Source organism: Chiloscyllium plagiosum, chromosome 43 (assembly GCF_004010195.1).
Source record: "Chiloscyllium plagiosum isolate BGI_BamShark_2017 chromosome 43, ASM401019v2, whole genome shotgun sequence".
Classification (NCBI taxonomy): domain Eukaryota; kingdom Metazoa; phylum Chordata; class Chondrichthyes; order Orectolobiformes; family Hemiscylliidae; genus Chiloscyllium; species Chiloscyllium plagiosum.
In genome coordinates this window covers 8,496,171-8,519,797 of record NC_057752.1, presented here as the reverse complement: position 1 = coordinate 8,519,797, position 23,627 = coordinate 8,496,171, and the positions used below count along the sequence as shown (strand labels likewise).

The window sequence follows — 23,627 nt, the reverse complement described above, 5'->3', positions numbered from 1 at the left end:
ATCTGAAACTTGCTGCCTTTAAGGGTGGTGGAGGTAAAAACCCCTCATAACATTTAGAAAGTATTTAGATGTGCACTTGTGATGCCAAGGCAGACAAAGCTATGGGCCAAGTCCTGGAAATGGGAGTAGAGTAGTTAGGTGGCCATTTTTGACTGACATGGAGGTGATGGGTTGAAGGGTTTTTTTCTATGCAATAGACTGCTGTAACTTGGCAAGCCAGCTAGGACCCCAGTTTAATATGTTACTTGACCTACTGGTATTCATGCTGCCAGCTTCATATTTAAAGCCCAGCTGCATTTGAGTTCAAATACTCTCTTGCAGGAATAGCCTTAATGGTTCCATTGTAGGAGGATCTCAAAGACAAATGCCCGATAGAGGAGGATTGGTACCCTGCTTTGCTGACAGGGTCGCGTGGGTCTTGGTAAACCGGAGAGTGTTCGTCTTTCCTCAGGACTTCAGCTACATTAGATCTGGTGGGCACTTCACTGGCGCATCTCTGCAGCTGGCCAAGGAAGAAACTCTCCAGGTCACCTCACTCAGAACTGTCAGGGACCAGACACTTGTTTAGTGTAAAACAGAAGAGGCACTTATGCTTTATACTGGGGCAGCCCAGTGGCCTCAGTGGTTAGCACTGCTGCCTCACAACACCAGGGACTCACGTTCGATTTCACCCTTGGGGACTGTGTGTAGAGCATTTGCACATTCTCCCCACATCTGCATGGCTTTACTCCAACAGTCCAAACATGTGCAGGTTAGGTGGATTGGCCATGCTAAATTGCCCATAGAGTCCAGGGATGTACAGGCTAGGTGGGTTAGCCATAGGAAATGCAGAGTGATAGGGTAGAGAGGTGGATCTGGTCGGGATGCTCTTTGGAGGGTTGGTGTGGACTCAATGGGCTGAATAGCCTGCTCCCACACTGTAGGGATTCTGTGGGTTCTGTGAGTTCATAGAATCGTGCAGCATGGAAGCAGACCCATGTGAACTAGACATCCCAATCTGATCTAGTCCTATTTGCCAGCGCTTGGCCCATATCCCTCTAAAACCTTCTTATTCATGTACTGATCCAGATGCCTTTTAAATCTTCTAATTGTACTAGCCTCCACTGCTTCCTCTGGCAGCTCATTCCATACACGCACCAGCCTTTGTGTGAAAATGTTACCCCTTGGGTCCCTTTTAAATCTTTCCCCTCTCACCTTAAACCTATGCCCTCTAGTACTAGATTTCCCCACCCTAGGAAAAAGACCTTGGCTAATCACCCTATCCATGCCCCTTATGATTTTATATACCTCTATAATGTCACCCCTCAGTTTCTGATGCTCCAGGGAAAATAGTCCCAGCCTGTTTAGCCTCTCCCTTTTGCTCAAACCCTCCAGTCCCAGCAACGTCCTCATAAATTTTTTCTACGCCTTCTCAAGTTTCACAACATCCTTCCTATAGAAGGCAACCAGAATTGAATGCAGTATTCCAAAAGTGGCCTCACCAATGTCCTGTTCAGCCACAACATGACATTCCAACTCCTGTACTCAATGTTCTGACCAATGAAGGGAAATGTGCCAAATGCCACCTTCACCTCCTGTCTACCTGCAACTTCACTTTCAAAGAACTATGCACCTGCACCCGTGGGTCTCTTTGTTAGGCAACACTCATTAGACCCTATTGTTTTTTTTCTTTTACCCCCACACTACCGCCTAACTGCGGTAGTGCTTATTTTTTCCCCAGCACCCATGGTTTGTGTGTGTGTGTGTGCAGGTGTGAGAGACACAAGGTGCACGAATCTTTATTCAATTTCCACCACCAGGAAGATAGGAAAACACCTGAGTGGCCAGTGACAAGCACTCCCCTTCACATCAAAGGGCAGTGCTGTGTGATCAAAACAGTGAATGGGAGGGCAAGGATTAAATCAAAATAGAGTTGGAGGGAGAAATAATGCACTCCACTCCCTGCGGCGCCCACCTCTCCCTGAACAACTCCAGGGTGTTGGTGGACACCGCGTGTTCCTTCTCCAAGGACACCCAGGCCCTAACGTAACCGCGGAAGAGGGGCAGGCAGTCGGCCCTAACGACCCCCTCCATGGCCCGCTGCCTGGACCTGTTGATGGCCAGTTTGGCCAGGCCCAGGAGCAGACCCAGGAGGAGGTCTTCAGACCTGCCCTCCCTCCTCCGTACCGGGTACCCGAAGATCAGGAGTGTGGGACTGAAGTGCAACCAAAAGCAGAGGAGGACGATTTTAAGAAAATCAAAGAGGGAGTGCAAACACCCACACCCAATATACACGTGGTCCACGGACTCCATAGCGCCACAGAACAAGCAGTTGGGCTGGGAGTCCGTGAACCACCGCAATCTGCGGTTGCTAGACCCTATTGTTAACTATACATGTCCTGCCCTGATTTGCCTTAACAAAATGCAAATCACATTTATCTAAATTAAACTCCATCTGCCATACCTTGACTCATTGACCCATCTGATCAAGGTCCCATTGTACTCTGAGATAACCTTCTTCACTGTCCACTACACCTCCAGTTTTGGTGCTAGCCAGCAATAACTTGAAATGCACACATAAACAAATAGATGCAGCAGGCAGCTTTGTCAGAGACACTCAGTAAACTAGTTAAATATTGGATGAGTCCACCAAAGCCATCTGTACCATGCTGGCTCTGATATGTGTGCATCTCACTGTCTCCATGGACAGATTGGCAACTGCTGTGAAGAGCAAGGGCCAGCAGAATGCTTATTAGCTGCAAGTGATGTACATAAGAGTTACACTGCTTTCCTTTAACCGTTGGTGACCAATGGAGGGGAACAAATGACTCTGACCTAATCCAGGTGCCCCTTCCTCACAAGGGCACTGGGTAATGCTGGCTGGCACCCAGATAGAGGAGGAACTCCATAGAGGCATTCCCCTGAAGTCTGCTCTCAGGACACTCCAGAGGTGCCAGATCCCTCCACCTCTTGCTTGCATCCCTGTAGAAGTTCAAGCCAAGGAGGGTGAGCCTGCATCTGGCTAGGGGGCACTCAGCATTTCTGGGTATTTCATGCACAAATGTCCTCAGGGTATCCACTCAAAGCTCCAAGCGCAACAGGCTCCACTATAGGGCAAGCTCCCTCCATCCCAGGTGTGGACTCTGGGACAGCATCTAGATGTAGTGGAAGGGAAGACAGAAATGAAAACATTCTAAGAGCATTCAGGTTTTACAGGTGACACCTTAATTTAAATAGAATCTCATATTTGTACATGTATTTTCACTTTACATCATCAACAGTCACTTTGGCTACAGCTACAAGACTGATGCTAAAGAGACTACCTTTTCTTAGCACCACCAGTGTTAGAACCTTGCCTGAAGTTGTGCTATTCTTTCCTGAACGCACATATTCGCATGAATTGTTGCCATGTGTGTTTGTGGGAGCATTGAATTTTGTGAAATAGTAACTTTAATTTTTATTGCACATAAGGAAAACTGAAGAAAGAAGAAACCAAAAAATTGTATTTGCATTTGTGAATAAACAGGGCTGCTTGTTTTTCCAGCATCAACACATTAACAATCAAAGATTGAATTCATCCAACACTTCTATTGGAAGAGGTTGCCAATAAATTCTGTGGATTGTTGCACCCAATCTTCTGTGTTGATATCATGATGAAGGTCATGTTCCTCCAGAGTAACATCCTAAGCCTGTTCCTCTGAAGAATTCTGCTGCTCTGACACCTCATCATCCATTACTTTTTGCCAGCTCCAATTGTCCGTTGCGTAGTGCAAGGACCCCCCAGATCAAGTCATAGAGATGTACAGTATGGCAATCAGACCCTTCAGTCCAACTCGCCCATGTCGACCAGATATCCTAAATTAATCTAGTCTCATTTGCCAGCATTTAGCCCGTTTCCCTCTAAACCCTTCCTATTCATATACCCATCCAGGTGCCTTTTAAATGTTGTAACTGTACCAGCCTCCACCACATCCTCTGGCAGCTCAATCCATACACGCGCCACCCATTGTGTGCAAACGTTGCCCCTCAGGTCTCTTTTAAATCTTTCTTCTCTTACCTTAAACCAACCTATGCCCTCTGGTTTTGGACTCCCCTACCCTGGGGAAAAGACCTTGGCTATTCACCCTATCTACACCCCTCATAATTTTATAAACTTCTACAAGAGCAAAGAGCGAAGAACAATATAGCACAGGAACAGGTCCTTTGGCCCTCCAGCCTGCGCCAACACATTTTGCCCTTCCACACTAAAACTGACTTAACTTACAGAATCTATTCCCTTTCTATTGTATTCGTCTAGGTGCTTCTTGAATGCTGCTATTGTGTCTGCTTCCACCACCTCCTCTGACGACACATTCCTGGCACTCACCACCCTTTGTGTAAAAAACGTGCCTCGCACATCTCTTTTAAACTCACTCTGCTCCCCCTTCCACACACACCTTGAACCTGTGTCCCCTACTAATTGACCCCTCCACCCTGGGAAAAAAACTTGATAATTTCCACTCTATCCATGCCATTCACAATCTTATAAACTTCTATCAGGTCACCCCTCACCCTCAACCTCCTGCATTCCAGTGAAAACAAATCCAGCCTATCCAACCTTTCTTCATATTTAAAATCCCCCATACCAGGCAACATCCTGGTAAACCTTTTCTGTACCCGTTCCAAAGCATCCACATTCTTCTGGTAGTGTGGTGACTGGAACTGTATGCAATATTCCAAGTGTAGCCTAACTAAAGTTCTATAAAGCTGCAGCATAACTTATCTATCCTTATTCTCAATATCCTTCCAATGAAGGCAAGCATGCAGGCCTTTATCTACCTGTGCTGCCACCTTCAGTGATCTGTGGTCCTGCACATCAGGTCTCTCTGCATATCAATACTCTGAAGAGTTCTGCCATTCACTGTATAATTTCCACCTGCACTTGACCTTCCAAAATGCATCATCTCACATTTGTCCAGATTAAACTCCATCTGTCATTTTTCTGCCCATGCCTCCAATTGATGTGTATCCTGCTATATTATCTGACAATCCTCCTCATTATTTGCAACTCCACCAATCTTTGTATCATCCGCAAACTTACTAATTAGACCAGCTACATTTTCCTCCAAAACTCCATAACCAGCAGAGGTCCCAGCACTGATCCCTGTGGAACACCACTAGTCACAGGCCCCCATTGCGAAAAATATCCTTTCACCATTACCCTCTGTCTGCATTGACTATGCCAGTTCTCTATCCATCGTGCCAGTTCAGCCCGATACCATGTGACTTCACCATTTGTACCAGTCTGCCATGAGGGATCTTGCCAAAGTTACTGAAGTTCATGTTGACAACATCAACTGCTTCTCGCTCAACAATCACCTTCGTCATCTCTTCGAAAAACTCAATCAAGCTTGAGGCACAATCTCCCCTGCACAAAACCATGCTGTCAATCCCCCCCCCCCCCCCCCATCCTCCACTGCTCCAGGGAAAATAGCCCCAGCCTATTCAGCCTCTTCTTACAGCTCAAACTCTCCAATCCTAGCAACATCCTTTTAAATTTTTGCTGAACCCTTTCAAGTTTAACAACATCTTTCCTATAGCAGGGAGACCAGAACTAAACATAGTATTCCAAAAGTGGCCTAACCTATGTCCTGTACAACGACAACATAACCTCCCAACTCCTGCACTCAATGCACTGACCAATAGTGACAAGCATACCAAATACCTTCTTCACTATCCTGTCTACCTACGACTCCAATTTCAAGGAACTATGAACCTGTACTCCAAGATCACTTTGTTCAGCAACTCTCCCGAGGACCTTACCATTAAATATATAAGCCCTGCCCTGATTTGCCTTTCCAAAATGCAGTACCTCACATTTATCTAAATTACATTCCACCTGCCATTCCTCAGCCCATTGGCCCATCTGATCAAGGTCCTGTCGAACTCAGAGGTAACCTTCTTCACTGTCCACTACATGGGAATCTCATTTCAAAGAAACATCGTATGGCTCTCTGGCCCTCGTGGATAAAGATGTTACATTGTACCCACACTGGGACTCAGTCACAGAGTTACGTAACTGAGTAATTAGGCATGGTGAAATGTGTAGGCCTTGTCTGCCACCAGCCATTCTTGTCAGACACGTGCCTCGAAGTGAAGCAGGAACCTGAGAGTTATAATGCATTAGGCATCATGGAACTTTTCAAGATACCTGTCACAAACTTCCAAGATGTGATTGCCACGATCAAAGATGAGTTGGAGATTGACTGAATAGAACCTTTTCCTGATAATTATGTCAGTCATGTTATGATATAGTATGATCACCGCTACCTCTATACAGGCTATAGCGCTGTACACCTGGAGTGCTCCAACAGGTAACACAGTTCTGTTATGGTGTTCAGGGACACCTTAGTTCGGCAGCAGAATTGCACCTTGCCCATCTGGAGGATATTCTGAGGCTTCCAGATTCGCGTGTTTCCCATCAATTTCTATGGCTGATTGTAGTTCTGCAGCCACCAAGATGAAAACATTGCTGTGTATGGATCCATTGGCAACAGTTCCATTGAGCTTACATAGGAAATCAAATCAAGTCGCCATAGTCTTACCAGACCATAGGGCTGCTCTCTCATTAGAGAGAGATTTCTGTGGTGATTTATCCTGAGGGTCACCATACCTCAAGGGAGGGGAGACATTGAGAAGGAGAGGCCTTCATGGTAACCTGAGCTGGTGTGGGAATTTAACCCATGCTGTTGGCATCACACTGCTTCGCAAACCAACCGTCCAGTCAACAGAGCTAAACTGATCCCCACATGGGGAATAAAACAGAAACAAAGCAGTCACAGCACACAGTTTACCACAATCTTCCATATAGAGGGAAATGGAGGACTCTGACAGGGAATGTAATGGGACGCCTCTACATGAACCTTTGACATAGGCCTTACTCCAATTGTATGCTGCTTAAGCCATGTCATGTGCTGACAGTAGGAGATTTTAAGTGTGTTGGGAACAATTACATTTTCTTCTACCATTCCCACCTCACATCACCCCCTACATGACCCAAAAAAGGCAGCTTTGATGTGGGAGTATGATGTGAAATACTTGCAGTTCAGTGTGTGGGGAAAGTAGCTCCAAACCCTTCCGCAGCTTGAGAGACCTTGGAATTCACTTGCGAATTGTCAACCACAAGTGACACTTTGTAGATTGCCTGAGGTTACTTATGGTAAACAATGATTACCAAAATTAACTTGTCATAATTAACATTATGGTCAAGATTGCTTGGGCCCAAGATGTTTAATCAACATAATTGGGCACTGCATGAGCTGGACACATGAAAGTTTGTGATTATAGATGTCTTCAACCTGAAGAAGGGTCACTGGACCGAAACATTGACTCTGCTTTGTCTCCAGGGATGCTGCCAAACCTGCTGAGTTTTCTCAGCAGTTTCTGTTTTAGTTTTTGATTTACAGCATTGCAGTTCTTTATTTCTTGTCAACTTCCATTGTGGTTAGGGCCAACAATTTTCTTGTAATCAATGCAAGAGCAGAACTGGCAGTTCCGATGAAGAGTCACGAGACTCTAAACATTGGCTCTGCTTTCTCCCCATAGATGTTGCCAGACCTGCTGAGTTTCACCAGCAATTTCGATGTATGGGTGTAATATTTCCAGACTTGTTAATAACATGAAACTAGGCTGGTGTGTTTGCTTTTGTATTCACTTTTGGGATGTGGGCATCGCTGGCTGGGTCAGCATTTATTGCCCATCCCTGTTGTCCTTGCAAGGATGGTGGTGAGCTGCCTTTTTGAACTGACACAGTCAATCTTCTGTATGTAGACCACAAAATGCTGTTAGGGGGTAATTTCAGGACTTTGATCCAGCAACACTAAAGGAATGGTGATAATTTCAAAGTCAGGGTAGAGAATGAGTTCGTTTGGTAAGGGGGAGGGGGTTCTTGCAGGTGGTGGTTTTTCTATGTGTTGGCTGTCCTTGTCCTTCTAGATAGAAGTAGTCATGGGTTTGGAAGGTGCTGTCAAAGGAGCCATGGTGAATTCCTGCAGTGCATCTTTAATGGAGGAGGGAATGAATGTTTGTGGATGTGTGCCGATCAAATAGGTTGCTCTGGCCTGGATGGTGTCAAGCTTCGTGAGTGTTGTTGGAGCTGCACCCATCCAGTGGGGAATATTCCATCACACTCCTGACTTGTGTCTTATAGATTAACAGACTTTCGGGAGTGAGGATGTGAGCTATTTGCTACACTATTCCTAGCCTTGACCTGATCTTGTAGCCACAGTATTTATGTCTCCTCCAGTTCAGTTTCTGGTCAATGGTATCCCCTAGGATGTTGATAATGGGGGATGCAGTGATGATAGCTCTATTGAATGTTAAGGGGCGATGGTTAGATTCTTTTATTGGAGATGGGCATTGCATGGCACTTGTGTGGCGCAAATGTTACTTGTCACTTGTCAGCCCAAGCCTAGATGTTGTCAAAGTCATTTTGCATTTGGACATAAACTGCTTCTGTATCAAAGGAACTGTATCTCCCCCAAACCTCCCTCTCACTGAGGATGAACAATCAGTCCTCAGTAACGGCCTCACCTACATCCCCTATGATCCCAGATCAATGAATTCAACTTGTGTGTGACATCGAACTTTTCTTCCTCCACCTCCACCTCTGTGCTTACTTTTTCCATTAGGACTCCCGCTCACTGTCTGAGCACCCCTTCTCCTGCCTCTACCACACCCCATCCACCTGGACACCTTATGCTGGTCTTTTGCCCGCCCATGATCTCTTCATTTCCAACTGCCACCGTGAATTGACTGCCTCAACCTGTCCACCCTCCTCACCCACTCCAAGCTCTCATCCTCGCAATGCACAGCCCTCCATTCCCTCCACTCAAACCCCAATCTCACCATCAAACCCGCAGACAAGGGGGATGCAGTGGTAGTTTGGCGCACCGATTTCTACACCGCTGAGTAGATATCTTCTCCTACTGCCCCCTCAACCATGACCTCACCTCCCGTCACCAAACCATCATCTCCCAGACCATCCACAACCTCATCACCTCAGGGGATCTCCCACCAACAGCCTCCAACCTCATAGTCCGGGAACCCTGCACTGCCCGATTCTACCTCCTCCCCAAAATTCACAAACCTGACTGCCCTGGTCCACCCATCACCTCAGCTTGCTCTTGCCTCACCGAACGCCACCAACAAACAGACCCCACCACCAGGCATATATTTCCATCCCCACCCCTATCTGCGTTCCGGAGAGACCATTCCCTCTGTGACTCCCTTGTTAGGTCCACGCTCCCACCAACACACCCTCCACTCCCGGCACCTTACCCTGACACCACAGTAAGTGCAAAACCTGCACCCACACCTCCCCCCTCTCCTCCGTCCAAGGCCACAAAGGATCCTTCCACATCCAACAGAGATTTACCTGTACTTCCACACACGTATCTACTGTGTCCATTGCTCTCGGTATGGTCTTCTCCAGATTGTGGAGACAGGACGCCAAATTGTGGAACATTTCAGAGAACATCTTTGGGACACACACGCTAAACAACCCCACCGCCTTGCGGCCGAACACTTGAACTCCCCCTCCCACTCCTGGGCCTCATCCACCGCCAAACTCTAGCCACCCAACGCCTGGAGGAAGAACACCTCATCTTCCACCTTGGGACCCTCCAACCACACGAGATCAATGTGGATTTCACCAATTTCCTCATTTCCCCTCCCCCACGTGATTCTGGATCCAACCCTCCAACTTGGCACCATCCTCATGACCTGTCCCATCTGTCCATCTTCCTTCCCACCCATCCGTTCCCCCCTCCTCTCCAACCTATCACCTTCACCCTCCCCCTTCATCTACCTATTGCATTCCCAGCTACTTTCCCCCAGTCCCAGCCCCCTTGGACCACCCCCTCATTCCTGGTGAAGAACTTATGCTCAAAATGTAGACTCTTCTGTTCCTTGGATGCTGCCTGACCAGCTGTGGTTTTCAAGCACCACACTCTTCAACTCTGACTACCAGCATCTGCAGTCCTTATATTCTCCTATTTATAGAACCCCTCTAGATTTTCCTTAACCCTATTTGCCAAAGCTATCTCATGCCCCCTTTATTACCGTCCTGATTTCCCTCTTAAGTATACTCCTATTACCTTTATGCTGTTCTACAGATTCACTCGATCTCTGCTATTGAAATCTAACATATGCTTCCTTCTTTTTCTTGATCAAAACCTCAATTTCTCACATCATCCAGTATTCTCTACTCCTACCAGCCTTTCCTTTCAACCTAACAGGAATGTATTGTCTCTGGATTCTCGTTATCTCATTTCTGAAGGCTTCCCATTTTACAGCCATCCCTTTACCTGCCAACATCTGCCTCCAATCAGTCTTTGAAAGTTCTTGCTTAATATCATCAAAATTAACCTTTCTCCAATTTAGAACTTTAACTTTTAGATCTGGTCTATCCTTTTTCATCACGAGAGTCACAGAGACATACAACAGGGAAACAGACCCTTCAGTCAAACTTGTCCATGCCAACCAGATATCCTAACCTATTCTAGTCCCATTTGCCAGCACGTGGCCCATATCCCTCTGAACCCTTCCTATTCATATAGCCATCCAGATGCCTTTTAAATGTTGTAATTGTACCAGCCTCCACCACTTTCTCTGGCAGCTCATTCCATACATGCACCTTCTGCGTGAAAAAGTTGCCCCTTAGGTCTCTTTTATATCTTTCCCCTCTCACCCTAAACCTACACCCTCTAGTTCTGGATTCCCCCACCCCAGGGAAAAGACTTTGTCTATTTATCCTATCCATGCTGCTCATGATTTTATAAACATCTATAACGTCACTCCTCAGCCTTCAACATTCCAAGAAAAACAGCCCCAGCCTATTCAACATCTCCCTATAGCTCAAACCCTCCAACCCTAGCAACATCCTTGAAAATCTTTTCTGAACCCTTTCAAGTTTCACAACATCCTTCCAATAGGAAGGAAACCAGAATTGCATGCAATATTCCAAAAGTGGCCTAACCAATGTCCTGTACAGCCACAACATGACCTTCCAACTCCTGTACTCAATACTCTGACTAATAAAGGAAAGCATACCAAATGCCGCCTTCACTATCCTATCTACCTGCGACTCCACTTTCAAGGAGCTATGAACCTGCACTCCAAAGCCTCTTTGTTCAGCAACACTCCCTAGGACCTTACCATTAAGTGTATAAGTCCTGCTAAGATTTGCTTTCCCAAAATGCAGCACCTCGCTTTTATCTAAATTAAACTCCATCTGCCACTCCTCAGCCCATTGGCCCATCTGATCAAGATCTCATTGTAATCTGAGGTAACCTTCTTCGCTGTCCACTGCACCTCCATTTTTGGTGTCATCTGCAAACTTACTAACTATCCCTCTTATGCTCGCATCCAAATCATTTATATAAATGACAAAAAGTAGTGGACCCAGCACCGATCCTTGTGGCACTCCACTGGTCACAGCCTCCAGTCTGAAAATCAACCCTCCACCACCACCCTCTGTCTTCTACCTTTGAACCACTTCTGTATCCAAATGCCTCGTTTTCCCTGTATTCCATGAGATCTAACCTTGCTAACCAGTCTCCCATGGGGAACCTTGTCGAATGCCTTACTGAAGTCCATATAGATCATATCCACCACTCTGCCCCCATCAATCCTCTTTGTTACTTCTTCAAAAAAACTCAATCAAGTTTGTGAGACATGATTTCCCACACACAAAGCCATGTTGACTATCCCTAATCAGTCCTTGCCTTTCCAAATACATGTAAATCCTGTCCCTCAGGATTCCCTCCAACAACTTGCCCACCACTGACGTCAGACTCACTGGTCTATAGTTCCCTGGTTTATCCTTATCAACTTTCTTAAATAGTGGGAACCCATTAGCCAACCTCCAGTCTTCCGGCACCTCACCCATGACTATCGATGATCCAAATATCTCACCAAGGTGCACAGCAATCAGTTCCTTAGCTTCAGGGTACACCTGATCAGGTCCTGAGGATTTGCCACCTTTATACGTTTCAAGACATCCAGCACTTCCTCCTCTGTGATATTGACATTTTTCAAGATGTCACCATCTATTTCCCCACATTCTATATTTTCCATTTCCTTCTCCACAGTAAACACAGATGCAAAATACTCATTTAGTATCTCCCCCATCTCCTGCGGCTCCGCACAAAGGTCGCTGTGCTGATCTTTGAGGGGCCCTATTCTCTCCCTAGTTACCCTTTTGTCCTGAATATATTTGTAAAAACCCTTTGGATTCTCCTTAACTCTATTTGCCAAAGCTATCTCATGTCCCCTTTTTGCCCTCCTGGTTTCCCTCTTATGTATTCTCCTATTGCCTTTATACTCTTATAAGGATTCACACAATCTTTCCAGTCAATACCTGACATATGCTTCCTTGTTTTCTGAACCAAACCCTCAATTTTCTCCTGTCATCCAGCATTCCCTACACCTACCAGCCTGTCCTTTCACTCTAACAGGAATATACTTTCTCTGGGCTCTTGTTATCTCATTTCTGAAGGCTTCCCATTTTCCAGCCATCCCTTTACCTGCGAACATCTGCCCCAAGTCAGCTTTTGAAAGTTCTTGCCTAATACTGTCAAAATTAGCCTTTCTCCAATTTAGAACTTCAATGTTTAGATCTGGTCTACCCTTTTCCATCATTATTTTAAATCTAATAGAATTATGGTCGCTGGCCTCAAAGTGCTCCCCCACTGACACCTCAGTCACCTGCCCTGCCTTATTTCCCAAGAGTAGGTCAAGTTTTGCACCCTCTCTAGTAGGTACATCCACATACTGAATCAGAAATTTTTCATGTGCACTCCTGACAAATTCCTCTCCATCTAAACCCTTAACACTATGGCAGTCCCAGTCTATGTTTGGAAAGTTAAAATCCCTAACCATAACCACCCTATTATTCTTACAGATAACTGAGATCTCCTTACAAATGTGTTTCTCAATTTCCTGCTGACTATTGGGAGGTCTATCGTACAATCCCAATAAGGTGATCATCTCTTTCTTATTTCTGAGTTCCATCCAAATAACTTCCCTGGATGTATTTCCAGGAATATCCTCCCTCAATACAGCTTATCAAAAACGTCACTCCCCCTCCTCTCTTGTCTCCCTTTCTATCTTTCCTCGAGCATTTGTATCCTGGAACATTAAGCTGCCAGTCCTGCCCATCCCTGAGCCATGTTTCTGTAATTGCTATGATATCCTAGTCCTATGTTCCTAACCACGCCCTGTGTTCATCAGCCTTCCTTTTTAGCCCTCTTGCATTGAAATAAATGCAGTTTAACTTATCAGTCCTACCTCATTCTCTGCTTTGTTCTTTCCTGCCCTGACTGTTTGACTTGCTCCCTTTCCCAACTGTACCAGTCTCAGATTGATCTCTTTCCTCACTATTTTCCTGGGCCCAACTTTTCCCCTGCCAACAACCTTATGAGTTTAAATCCTCCCAAGCTGCTGTGGAAAATCTCCCTGCCAGTATATTAGTCTCCTTCCAATTCAGGTGCAATCCATCCTCTTGTATAGGTCACTTCTACCCCAGAAGATCCAAAAATGTGAACCCTTCTCCCCTGCACCAGCTCCTCAGCCACGCATTCATCTGCTCTATCCTCCTATTCCCCTATCACAATCAATCGCTTGGAATGTGATGAAACTTGGCTGTTCATGCTGCATTCCCCTGAGAGTCCATCAACCCCTACATTTTCCATTGACCTTCTCTTCATGACGATCTAAATACAGGAGCAAGGAAGTCTTAGTGCAGTTGTGGAGGACCTTAGCAAGACCAAACTTGGAATGTTGTGTGCAGTTTGGTTTCCTTACTTAAGAAGAGAAATGCTTGCCATAGAAGGAGAGCAGCGAAGGTTCCCCAGACTAATTCCTCAGATGGCTGGTTTGTTGTATAAGGAGAGATTGGATTGACTGGGCCTGTATTCACTGGAGTTCAGAAGAATGAAAGGAGATCTTATTGAAACATACTATTTTGACAGGCCTGGACCAACTGCATGTAAGAATTATGTTTTCCCTGGCCAAGAGATCGAGAAAAGTGTCACAATCTCACAATGCTCAACAGGCCATTTCAGACTGGGATGAGGAAAATCTTCTTCATTCAGAGGGTGGTGAACCTGTGGAATTCTCTACTACAGAAGGCTGTGGAAGTTATGTTACTGAATAACTTACAAAAGCAATAGATTTTTTGCTATTAACTCTGTATATTATGATCCTGCTCCACGACCACCTGATGAAAGAGCAGCACAGCGAAAGCTAGTACTTCCAAATAAACCTGTTGGACTCTAACCTGGTGTTATGTGATTTTTAACTTCATATTGAATGGTTAGTCATGATCATATTAAATTGCAGAGTAGGCTTAAAAGGCTGAATGGCCTGTGCCTGCTCCTATTTTACATGCTTCTATGTTTTCAGGTTTCCTCTGTGGCAAATCCCCCACCCAATGCTGGTTGAATTCTAACAGTGGTGGAATAAGGCTCTTAAATCGGTATTAATTACCCACCAGAAGCCCTCAGTATGGGTGAATGCTCTCAGGTGCTGTCAAAAGTATCCTTTGTTGCTTCAGAGCTAGTGACATCCCTATAGTGAGTTTGGTGGTGGGGAGGCATTTAATCAGGTCTGAGGATGGTGGATGGCATCCTCACTGCCTTCCTGCCTCTGCACTGATTAGATCAAGGGCAGAAAAGCTCATAGACAACCTTCTTACCCTACTGCCAATTGAGACATTTAAGTGGACATTGAATGTCGCAATCTGCTATTTCTGGTATTCAGGCCAGTGGCAGATGGGTTCCTTGCTTTGACAGGATCCTGAAAGGCAAACCCTGTTGGTGCCTGTTTTCAAGACCCAGCATCAGGAAGGGTGAGATTGGCAGGGGGCCAGTTGAAACCTAACCACACCCCTGTTATCACTCACCTGTGTCCAAGTATAATACTAGGCCTCGGGTCGGTACACAGCTGGCAGTAGCCACTGCCTCCCGTGTGCTGCTGATTAATACACCATAAGACATAGGAGCAAAAATTAGGCCGTTCAGCCCATTGAGTCTGCTCCACCATTCAGTCATGGCTGATAAATTTCTCAACCCCATTCTCCCACTTTCTCCCTGTAACCTTTGATCCCCTTGATACTCAAGAACCTATTCATCTCTGTCTTAAATATACTCAATGACCTGGCCTCCACAGCCTTTTGTGGCAATAAATTCCACAGATTCACCACTCTCTGGCTGAAGAAATTTCTCCTTATCTCCATTCTAAAAGGCCTTCCCTTTAATCTAAAGCTATGCCCTCAGGTCCTAGTCTGTCCTACCAATGCAAACATCTTCCCAACATCTACTCTGTCCAGGCTGTTCAATATTCTGTATGATTAGATTCCCCCCTCATCCTTCTAAACTCCATCGAGTATAGATCCAGCGTCTTCAAACATTCCTCTTATGTTAAGCTTCTCATTCCTGGGACCATTCTCATGAACCTCCTCTGAACACGCTCCAGGGCCATATGGGGCCCAAAACCGCACACAATACTCCAAATGTGGTCTGACCAGAGCCTTATAGAGCCTCAGAAGTACATCCCTGCTTTTATATTCAAGTCCTCTCAAAATAAATGCTATCATTGCATTTGCCTTCCTAACTACTGACTACTGCAAGTTTACCTTGAGAGAATCGTGGACTAGAACTCCCAAGTCCCTTTGCACTTCAGATTTCTGAATTTTCTCCTCATTTAGAAAATAGTCCATGCCTCTATTCTTCCGACCAAAGTGCATGACCTCATACTTTCCCACATTGCACTCCATTTGCCACTTCTTTGCCCACTCTCCTAACCTGTCCAAATCCTCTTCTGCATCCCCGCCTCCTCAATGCTACCTATCATCTACCTATCTTTGTCTCATCTGCAAACCTACCCAGAATGCCCTCAGTTCCTTCATCTAAATTGTTAATATATAAAGTGAAAAGTTGTGGTCCTAACACTGAGCCTTGCGTCACTGGCTGCCACCCTGAGAAGGACCCTTTTGTCCCCACTCTCTGCTTTCTGCCAGACAGCCAAACTTCTATCCATGCTAGCATCTTGCCTTTAACACCATGGGCCCTTATCTTATTCAGTAAACTCCTGTGTGGCATCTTGTCAAAGATCTTCTTGAAGTCCAGGTAGATAACATCCATTGGCTCTCCTTGATCTGACCGCTCATTTCTTCCTGAAAGAGTTTTAGCAGATTGGTCAGGCATGACCTCTCCTTGATGAAACCATGCTGACTTTGCCCTATTTTACCATACACTTCCAAGTATTCAGAAATCTCATCCTTCACAATGGATTGTAGGATCTTACCCACGGCCAAGGTTAGGCTAATTGGCCTGTAGTTTTCCGTCTTTTGCCTTACTCCCTTTTTAAATAGGGGTGTCACATTAGTGATTTTCCCATCCTCGGGACCCTCTCTGATTCTAACGATTCCTGTAAGATCACCACTGACATCTCCACTATCTCTTCAGCTATCTCCTGTAGAACTGTGGGGTGTAGTCTATCTGGTTCAGGTGATTTATCCACCTTCAGGCCATTAAGTTTTTCTAGCACCTTCTCCTTGGTGATGGCCACCATACTCAAGTCTGACCCCTCACTCTCTTGAATTTTGGGATATTACTTGTGTCTTTCACCGTGAAGACTGACACAAAGTAATTTTTCAGTTCCTCAACCATTTTCTTGTTCCTCACTACTGCCTCTCCAGCATCATTTTCCAGTAGCCCAATGTCCACTTTTGCCTCTCTTTTGCCCTTTATATATGTGAAGAAACTCTTACAGTCTTCCTTTACATTACTGGCTCGCTTACACTCATATTTAATCTTCTCCCTCCTTATTTTTTATTTTGTTGGCTTCTGTTGGTCCTTGTGAGGTTCCCAATCCTCTGGTTTCCCACTACCCTTTGCCACATCATATGCTTTCTCTTTTCCGTTTATGCTATTTCTGACTTCCCTAGTCAGCCATGGTTGCCTCATCCTCCCTGTACATTGCTTCTTTTTCCTCAGGAAGGATCTCTGCTGTGTCCCCTGAATTAATCCCAGAAACTCCTGCCATTGTTGTACCACTGTCTTTCCTGTTAGGCTCCTCTCCCAGTCAATTCTACCCAGCTCCTCCCTCATGCCTCTGTAGTTGCAGTGCTGATGGCTCTTTTGGGTGGAATTTCTGCCCTCAGCATCCTTGATCCTGGGAAAGGCTTGTCTCTGCCCAGTTATGTGCTTGATTCCATGTAATATGGCAACATTTTAATAACTAGGAAATCTGCAGTTCTCGTTGGTTTCCAGTTGACTGGCTAGATCCTTGTAGCCTACATTAAATGCTGCTCATTATTTCTTGATTTAACCTATGCATGCACAAATGTAGTTCAGATACAAATGTCAGCCAATAAAGAAAGACAAATTCTGTCTGCAAATAATGTCAAGAACATTAACCAAGGTATAGAAGATATTAAGTAATAATGATGAGGTGAGAGACACTTTGCTGAAGCTTTTCATTTTGCACTCATCAGGTTAAATGCATTCATCACCCAAATTCTTGTGAGTTTCCTTCTCACAGTGTCTGAGGAAATCCTTCCTGAAAGCCACAGTGGCTTCCAAGTAAACCATGGAGCTGCTCAGCAACTCCAGGAGAGGTTCCAACACCAACTTCTCTACATGCCCTTCATCAATCTGACCAAGGCTTTTGACTCAATCAGGAAGTGCGATGGAAGGCTTTGTCAAAGGCCGGCTTTCCAGTGAAATTCATCAATGTTCTCCATCCCCGACACAAGATGTTGACGATGGTCCTTCCCAGTGTTAAATATGACAGAATCCTTTGAGGTCAAGACAGAGGTCAAGCACGATAGAGTCATCACCCCTATCCATTTCTCCATCCTCATTGCCACCATACTCCATCTTGTCAAGAACAAGCTTCCCAGCAGAGTGGACATTGTCTACAGGATGGATGGTAAGCTTTTCAACCTCAAACACTGAAACCAAGAAGGAAGTGACACCAACCTCACTTGTGGAACTTTAGCATGTGGATGGCAATTGTCATCTCTGCTTTCTCAGAATAGAGTTTTCAAGCCTCACATAATGCCTTCGCAGAAGAAAAGCAAATAAATAGCCTTAGCCACAATCTCAAGATGACTCAAACCTTTTAACAACCCGTCCCAGGTGAAGATCCAGACCATTCCTCCATGAAACTCAACAGAGAGATCTTCCCAAATGTGGAATATTTCCGTTACCTGTCATCTCAGGCTGACATCAATGTGGAGATTAAATGTTGCATCCAATCTGTGATTGCTGCCTGTAGACACCTAAGAATGAGAGTCTTCATTGACTGTGACATCTGTACTGATACCAAGATCTTTATGCATAAGACAGTCATCATTCTGACTCTTCTATATGGGTTCAAAGGTTGAGCGATGTATAGACGCCATATCAAGACCCTTGAGAAATACCATTAACCCATCAACACTGTTTGAGAAGGTTTCTCCACATTAGCTGGGAGGACAGGTACACTGACGTCAGCGTCCTTGAATCAGCTAATAGCACCAGCATCAAGGCTATGATCATCCCAAACCAACACCACTGGGCCAACCATCTGCGTAGGATGCCTGAGCTCTGACTGCTGTATGACTCGATGACTGCCAAAGCAAATCTCTTCACCCAGCTCAAGGAAGGCACTTGAATGACAGGAGGACAAAGGAAACATTTCAAAGACTCCCTGAGGGCTTCCCTCAAGAACTGCAACTTAGGCGGCACAGTGGCTCGGTGGTTAGCACTGCTGCCTCACAGCACCAGGGTCCCAGGTTTGATTCCAGCCTTGGGTGACTGTCTGTGTGGACGTTTTACATTCTCCCCGTGTCTGCGTGGGTTTCCTCCAGGTGCTCCGGTTTCCTCCCACAGTCCAAAGATGTGCAGGTCAGGTGAATTGGCCATGTTAAATTGCCCATAATGTGAGGTGCATTAGTCAGAGGGAAATGGGTCTGGGTGGGTTACTCTTCGAAGGGTCAGTGTGGACATGTTGGGCCGAAGGGCCTGATTCCACACTGTAGGGTATCTAATCTACAAAAAACTTGAATGTTAATGCATGGGAGACTTTCATTCAGAAGAAACTAACTTGAAGGAAGCTCCTGTGTGAAAAGGCACAATTCTTCAAGAACACCTGTTGGCAAGAGGAAGTATGGGAAAGGAATGCTAGTGATTTCAAGGCCGAGGACCAATTCCACCTCCCGGAAACACCTGCCAAACGTGTGGTGCGAGATGTGATTCTAGGAGCTGGCTCATCAGCCACATAAGGACCCACAGAACCCTGACCAGTGACACAGAATTTCCTCGGTGACGATCTTACTGGTTAGTGAGTGATTGTCGACGACAAAATGCAAGAATGCCAAATTTCAAATGGCCACAAAAAGAAGAAAAGGGTATTGATTATGTGGCAAGCCAGTTCTGGCTGAGACATTGCCATCAACAAAACAGTGGGAAAGTATAGGATCTCAAGCTCCCAGATAAATCAAAAGATGCAAGGCCTAAGCACATTACTTAGCAGGGAGCAGGTTCCTGCATATGTCACTTCTTGTGTAAACATTACAAACTCAACTGATTATCTTAAGTTGGTTGTTACTGCAGCTTTTAGTACACTCTTCACAATATGTCTCCCTTTACAGCAGTATTCAATTTCCTTACAAGTAAGTGACAATCGACAATTCAGTTGAACACTGAGTGTAAAAGATTTTCTGTATTGAATAACTGTCCCAAATATACTGTTGACTGTGCAATCTTACAGTCTGTCATTTATTTTAAACTTATATTCTGTTTATGTTCACTTCCTATTATGTAGAAAGCACAATAAAGAATGTCAGAATATGAATCAGGAGTTAAGCACACAACCCATTATGCCTACTCCACAATTTAATATAGTCAAGGCTATTATTCTGCTCCGCATACACTTGACTGCCTACTCCCCATATTCCTCAATTTTATGAGAGACCAAGAACTCCACATTGATGATCTAAAACTTGTGACTGATACATCAATGATTGCAGTTTGTGATTATTTTTTGTGATTATTTCCAGGTAACTCATTGGGTTACCTGGAAATGCTAAACTTGACAAGTAATAATGAAGTTTCTCTTTCTTGCAGATTTCTTTTCATTTTGCTGGGACCGGTTGGCAAAGCTCAACAATACCATGAGATTGGCAGGTCTATGGCCACTATAATGACTGATGAAGTAAGTTCCTGCTCAGAACCCTCTTCACCCTTCTCCACTCTTCCCTCACCACACCAGACCTCCCCTTCAATCCCTGTCCCATACATACTTCCATGCTTCTAGTCTCAACACTGGCCAGTGATCATGAGGGCACTGCTGGAACTACAGAGCAGTTGGCCAGTCAGATTGGCTGGCAGCAATTTGAGGCAGAATTTCCTTCAGGGTAAAAGGTAGAAATTGCACCTCCAGCTAATAAATGCTTCATTGAGTATTAGTCCACCAGCCAGAATTAATGTGATATAATTTAATTTCACATACTTTGAATATATCAATATATCTCAACTTGTTAAAAGCAAGTACTGCAGATGCTGGAAATCTGCAAAAAATGCAGAAAATGCTGGAGAAACTCAGCAGGTCTGGCAGCATCTGTGGAGAGAGAAACAGAGTTAATGTTTTGAGTCTGAAATGACTCTTCAGAATGTTATGGACCAGACCAGACCCCCCTGAAAATATTTTAAGAAGGGAGAGTGCACACCCTGGAAAATCACCCTGCATGTGGGTTGGGACAATTAAATTGCTTACTGACATCCACATCAGAACTGATTAAAGTGAATGTTTGGTTAAATGGTCACCCAGTTCCCATGGAGGGGGATACCAACACAGCTGTATCTGTGGTTGCAGAATCGGTCTTTAACAAGGTTCGCTTGGGACTCCAACCCTTAAGTTTGCACAAGACCTCAGCCAGACTGAGAACTTACATTGGGAACCTTTACAGATTAAGGGTATGCCTTTGGTTCCAGTCTTCTATGAGAAGCAGTTGGTGCAGTTACCACTGATGGTAGTAAAAGGCTTGGGCCAAAGCCTATTGGGGTGGAATTAGGTGAGAAAGATTCACCTGGATTGGCCTAACATTATTTGACCAGAAAATGGCTGCCTCAGTGAAGACCTAGTGAAATACCCAGGGGTATTTCAGGAAGGGTTTGGGACTAACAAAGGGGCCAAAGCCATTTTACACGTTTGCAGGAAGCAATTCTGAGATTTTGCAAGGTCTTCCCGGTGCCATTTGCCTTGTGTATAAAAGTAGAGGTGGAAATCAGGAGGCTGGAGAGCGAAGGAATTATTAAACCAGCTCAGTTTGCAGAATGGGCAGCACCGGCCGTACTGATTGTGAAGCCTGGCCACTGAGGTCGCCTTTGTGGGGATTTTAAGCAAATGGTAAACGACTTCTCACAGCTGGATAAATATCCAATCCCTCACATAGAGGATTGGTACGCAAAGTTGGCCGGGGGGGGTGTCCTTCAAGAAGCTGGACATGAGCCATACCTACCTGCAATTGCAATTGGATGAGGAGTTCCAGAGGTACGCTACAATTAATACCCAGAAGGGTTTATATCAATATACAAGACTGCCATTTGGGGTATCATCAGCCTGCACCCGTTTTCCAGTGGACCATGGAGAACATTTTACAAGGGCTACACCAGGTTGCCGTTTATCTGGATGACATACAAATAACAGGGAAGACCAATAAAGAGCACTTGGACATACTGCTTAAACATTTCTCCCAAGCTACTATGCGCCTTAGAAGGGAAAAATGTGTGTTCCAGGTGCCTCAAGTGACTTACTTGGGTTATAGGATTGACAAAACTGAGTTACACCCATTGGAGCATGAAGTGAGGGTGATCAATGGAGCTCCAGTTCCCACTTCTGTGCCAGAGCTTAGATCATTCCTTGAGTTCATGAATTATTACAGAAAATTCAGATGTAAGTTGGGCACCCTTACACCTATTGAAAAAGGGTCAGCCTTGGAAATGGTCGCGTAGCCAAGAAGTAGCCTTTAGGGATGTGAAAAAGCAGCAATTGTCATCTAAGCTGTTGGTTCACGACAATCCAAAGTGAGAGGTGGTGCTGACATGTGATGCCTCCCCGTTTGGTATCAGGGTAGTGTTGGCTCACTGCTGGCCCAACAGAGAGGAACACCCGATAGCATATGCTTCCCAGACTTTGGCTGATACAGAACGTAAATATGCCCAGATAGAGAAGGAAGGTTTGGCAGTCATCTTTGGTGTGAGGAAGTTCCACCAATACCTTTATGGAAAGGAATTTGTCATAGTGACAGATTACAAACTCTTGCTAGGGCTACTGAAGGAAGACATGGCGGTGCTGCCCGTAACCTCCGGGAGAATTCGGCCGTGGGCCCTTATTCTCAGCACGTAAAAGTACAAACTGGAACACCGTCCAGGAAGCCAAGTGGCTAATGCAGATGCCTTGAGCTGCCTCCCACTGGCAGGTATTCCACTGTTGGTACCTTCCCCAGAAGAGTCAGTTTTGGTGATAAACTCAGAGACCATTGGCAATATCTAACTGCAGACACAAAGATCCTGTCCTAGTGTAACTAAAACAGCTGGTGGTAATGGGGGAAACAGAAGGGCCATCACAACCCGGATTGAAACCTTTCTGGACCAGGCAAGACTAGATCACCGTAGAGGAGAAAGTGAGGGCTGCAGATGCTGGAGATCAGAGCTGCAAATGTGTTGCTGGAAAAGCGCAGCAGGTCAGGCAGCATCCAAGAAACAGGAGAATCGACGTTTCGGGCATAAGCCCTTCTTCCTGAAGAAGGGCTTATGCCCGAAACGTCGATTCTCCTGTTCCTTGGATGCTGCCTGACCTGCTGCGCTAGATCACCGTAGAGGGAAGCATATTACTGTGGGGAGCAAGGGTGATTGTCCTGAGTAAAGGTCACTACCAGAAACTAGCAGAACTCCACCAACGTCATCCAGGGTTTCCAAAATGAAGATGCTAGCAAGAAGCTATGTCTGGGGCCAGGATTGGATGCCGACTTAGCTGCATTGGTGGGGCAGTGCCCAGAGTGCCAACAAGGACAAAAGTTACCATCAGTGGCCCCCCCCACCACATGCGTGGGAATGGCTGGGTAAACCCTGAACTCAGCTGCATGTTGACAAAGCTGATCCTTTCATGGGCTCAATGTTCCTGGTCATTATGGACACCCGCTCAAAGTGGTTGGATGTGCATAAAGTCCATTCAGCAAACTCGGGGATGACGATTGAGAAGTTGCGGGCATCGTTCATGATACACAGTCTCCCAGAGGTATTGGTCACGGACAATGGGACGTCATCTACCAGCAGAGAATTTGAATATTTCCTAAAGTCAAATATCATCCAGTACGTAAGGACAACTCCATACCATCCATCGTCCAATGATCTCAAAGAAATAGCAGTCCAAACATTGCAGATAGGCTTAAAGAAACAGCCCACAGTGTCCCTCGATGCCAAATTGTCTCGGTTCCTGTTCAGATATATGACCATCCTGCACACAACAACAGGGACAGCTCCAGCAGAGTTGCTGATGAGGAGAAGACTCGGATATTCCCAGACATGGTGGGGAGGTGAAGGGTGAAACGGCATGCC

At 45.4% G+C, this 23,627-nt stretch overlaps 1 protein-coding gene across 4 annotated transcripts in view; it reads left to right on the top strand.

The window, feature by feature from the left end:
* Positions 1-23,627, top strand: part of LOC122543353 (electroneutral sodium bicarbonate exchanger 1-like) — a 264,715-nt gene that overhangs the window by 109,595 nt on the left and 131,493 nt on the right. For all 4 annotated transcript variants that reach the window (XM_043681942.1, XM_043681941.1, XM_043681940.1 and 1 more), the window contains exon 7: positions 20,136-20,223. In XM_043681942.1, coding sequence (XP_043537877.1) covers positions 20,136-20,223 — 88 coding nt within the window. The remainder of the gene's footprint in view (positions 1-20,135; positions 20,224-23,627) is intronic.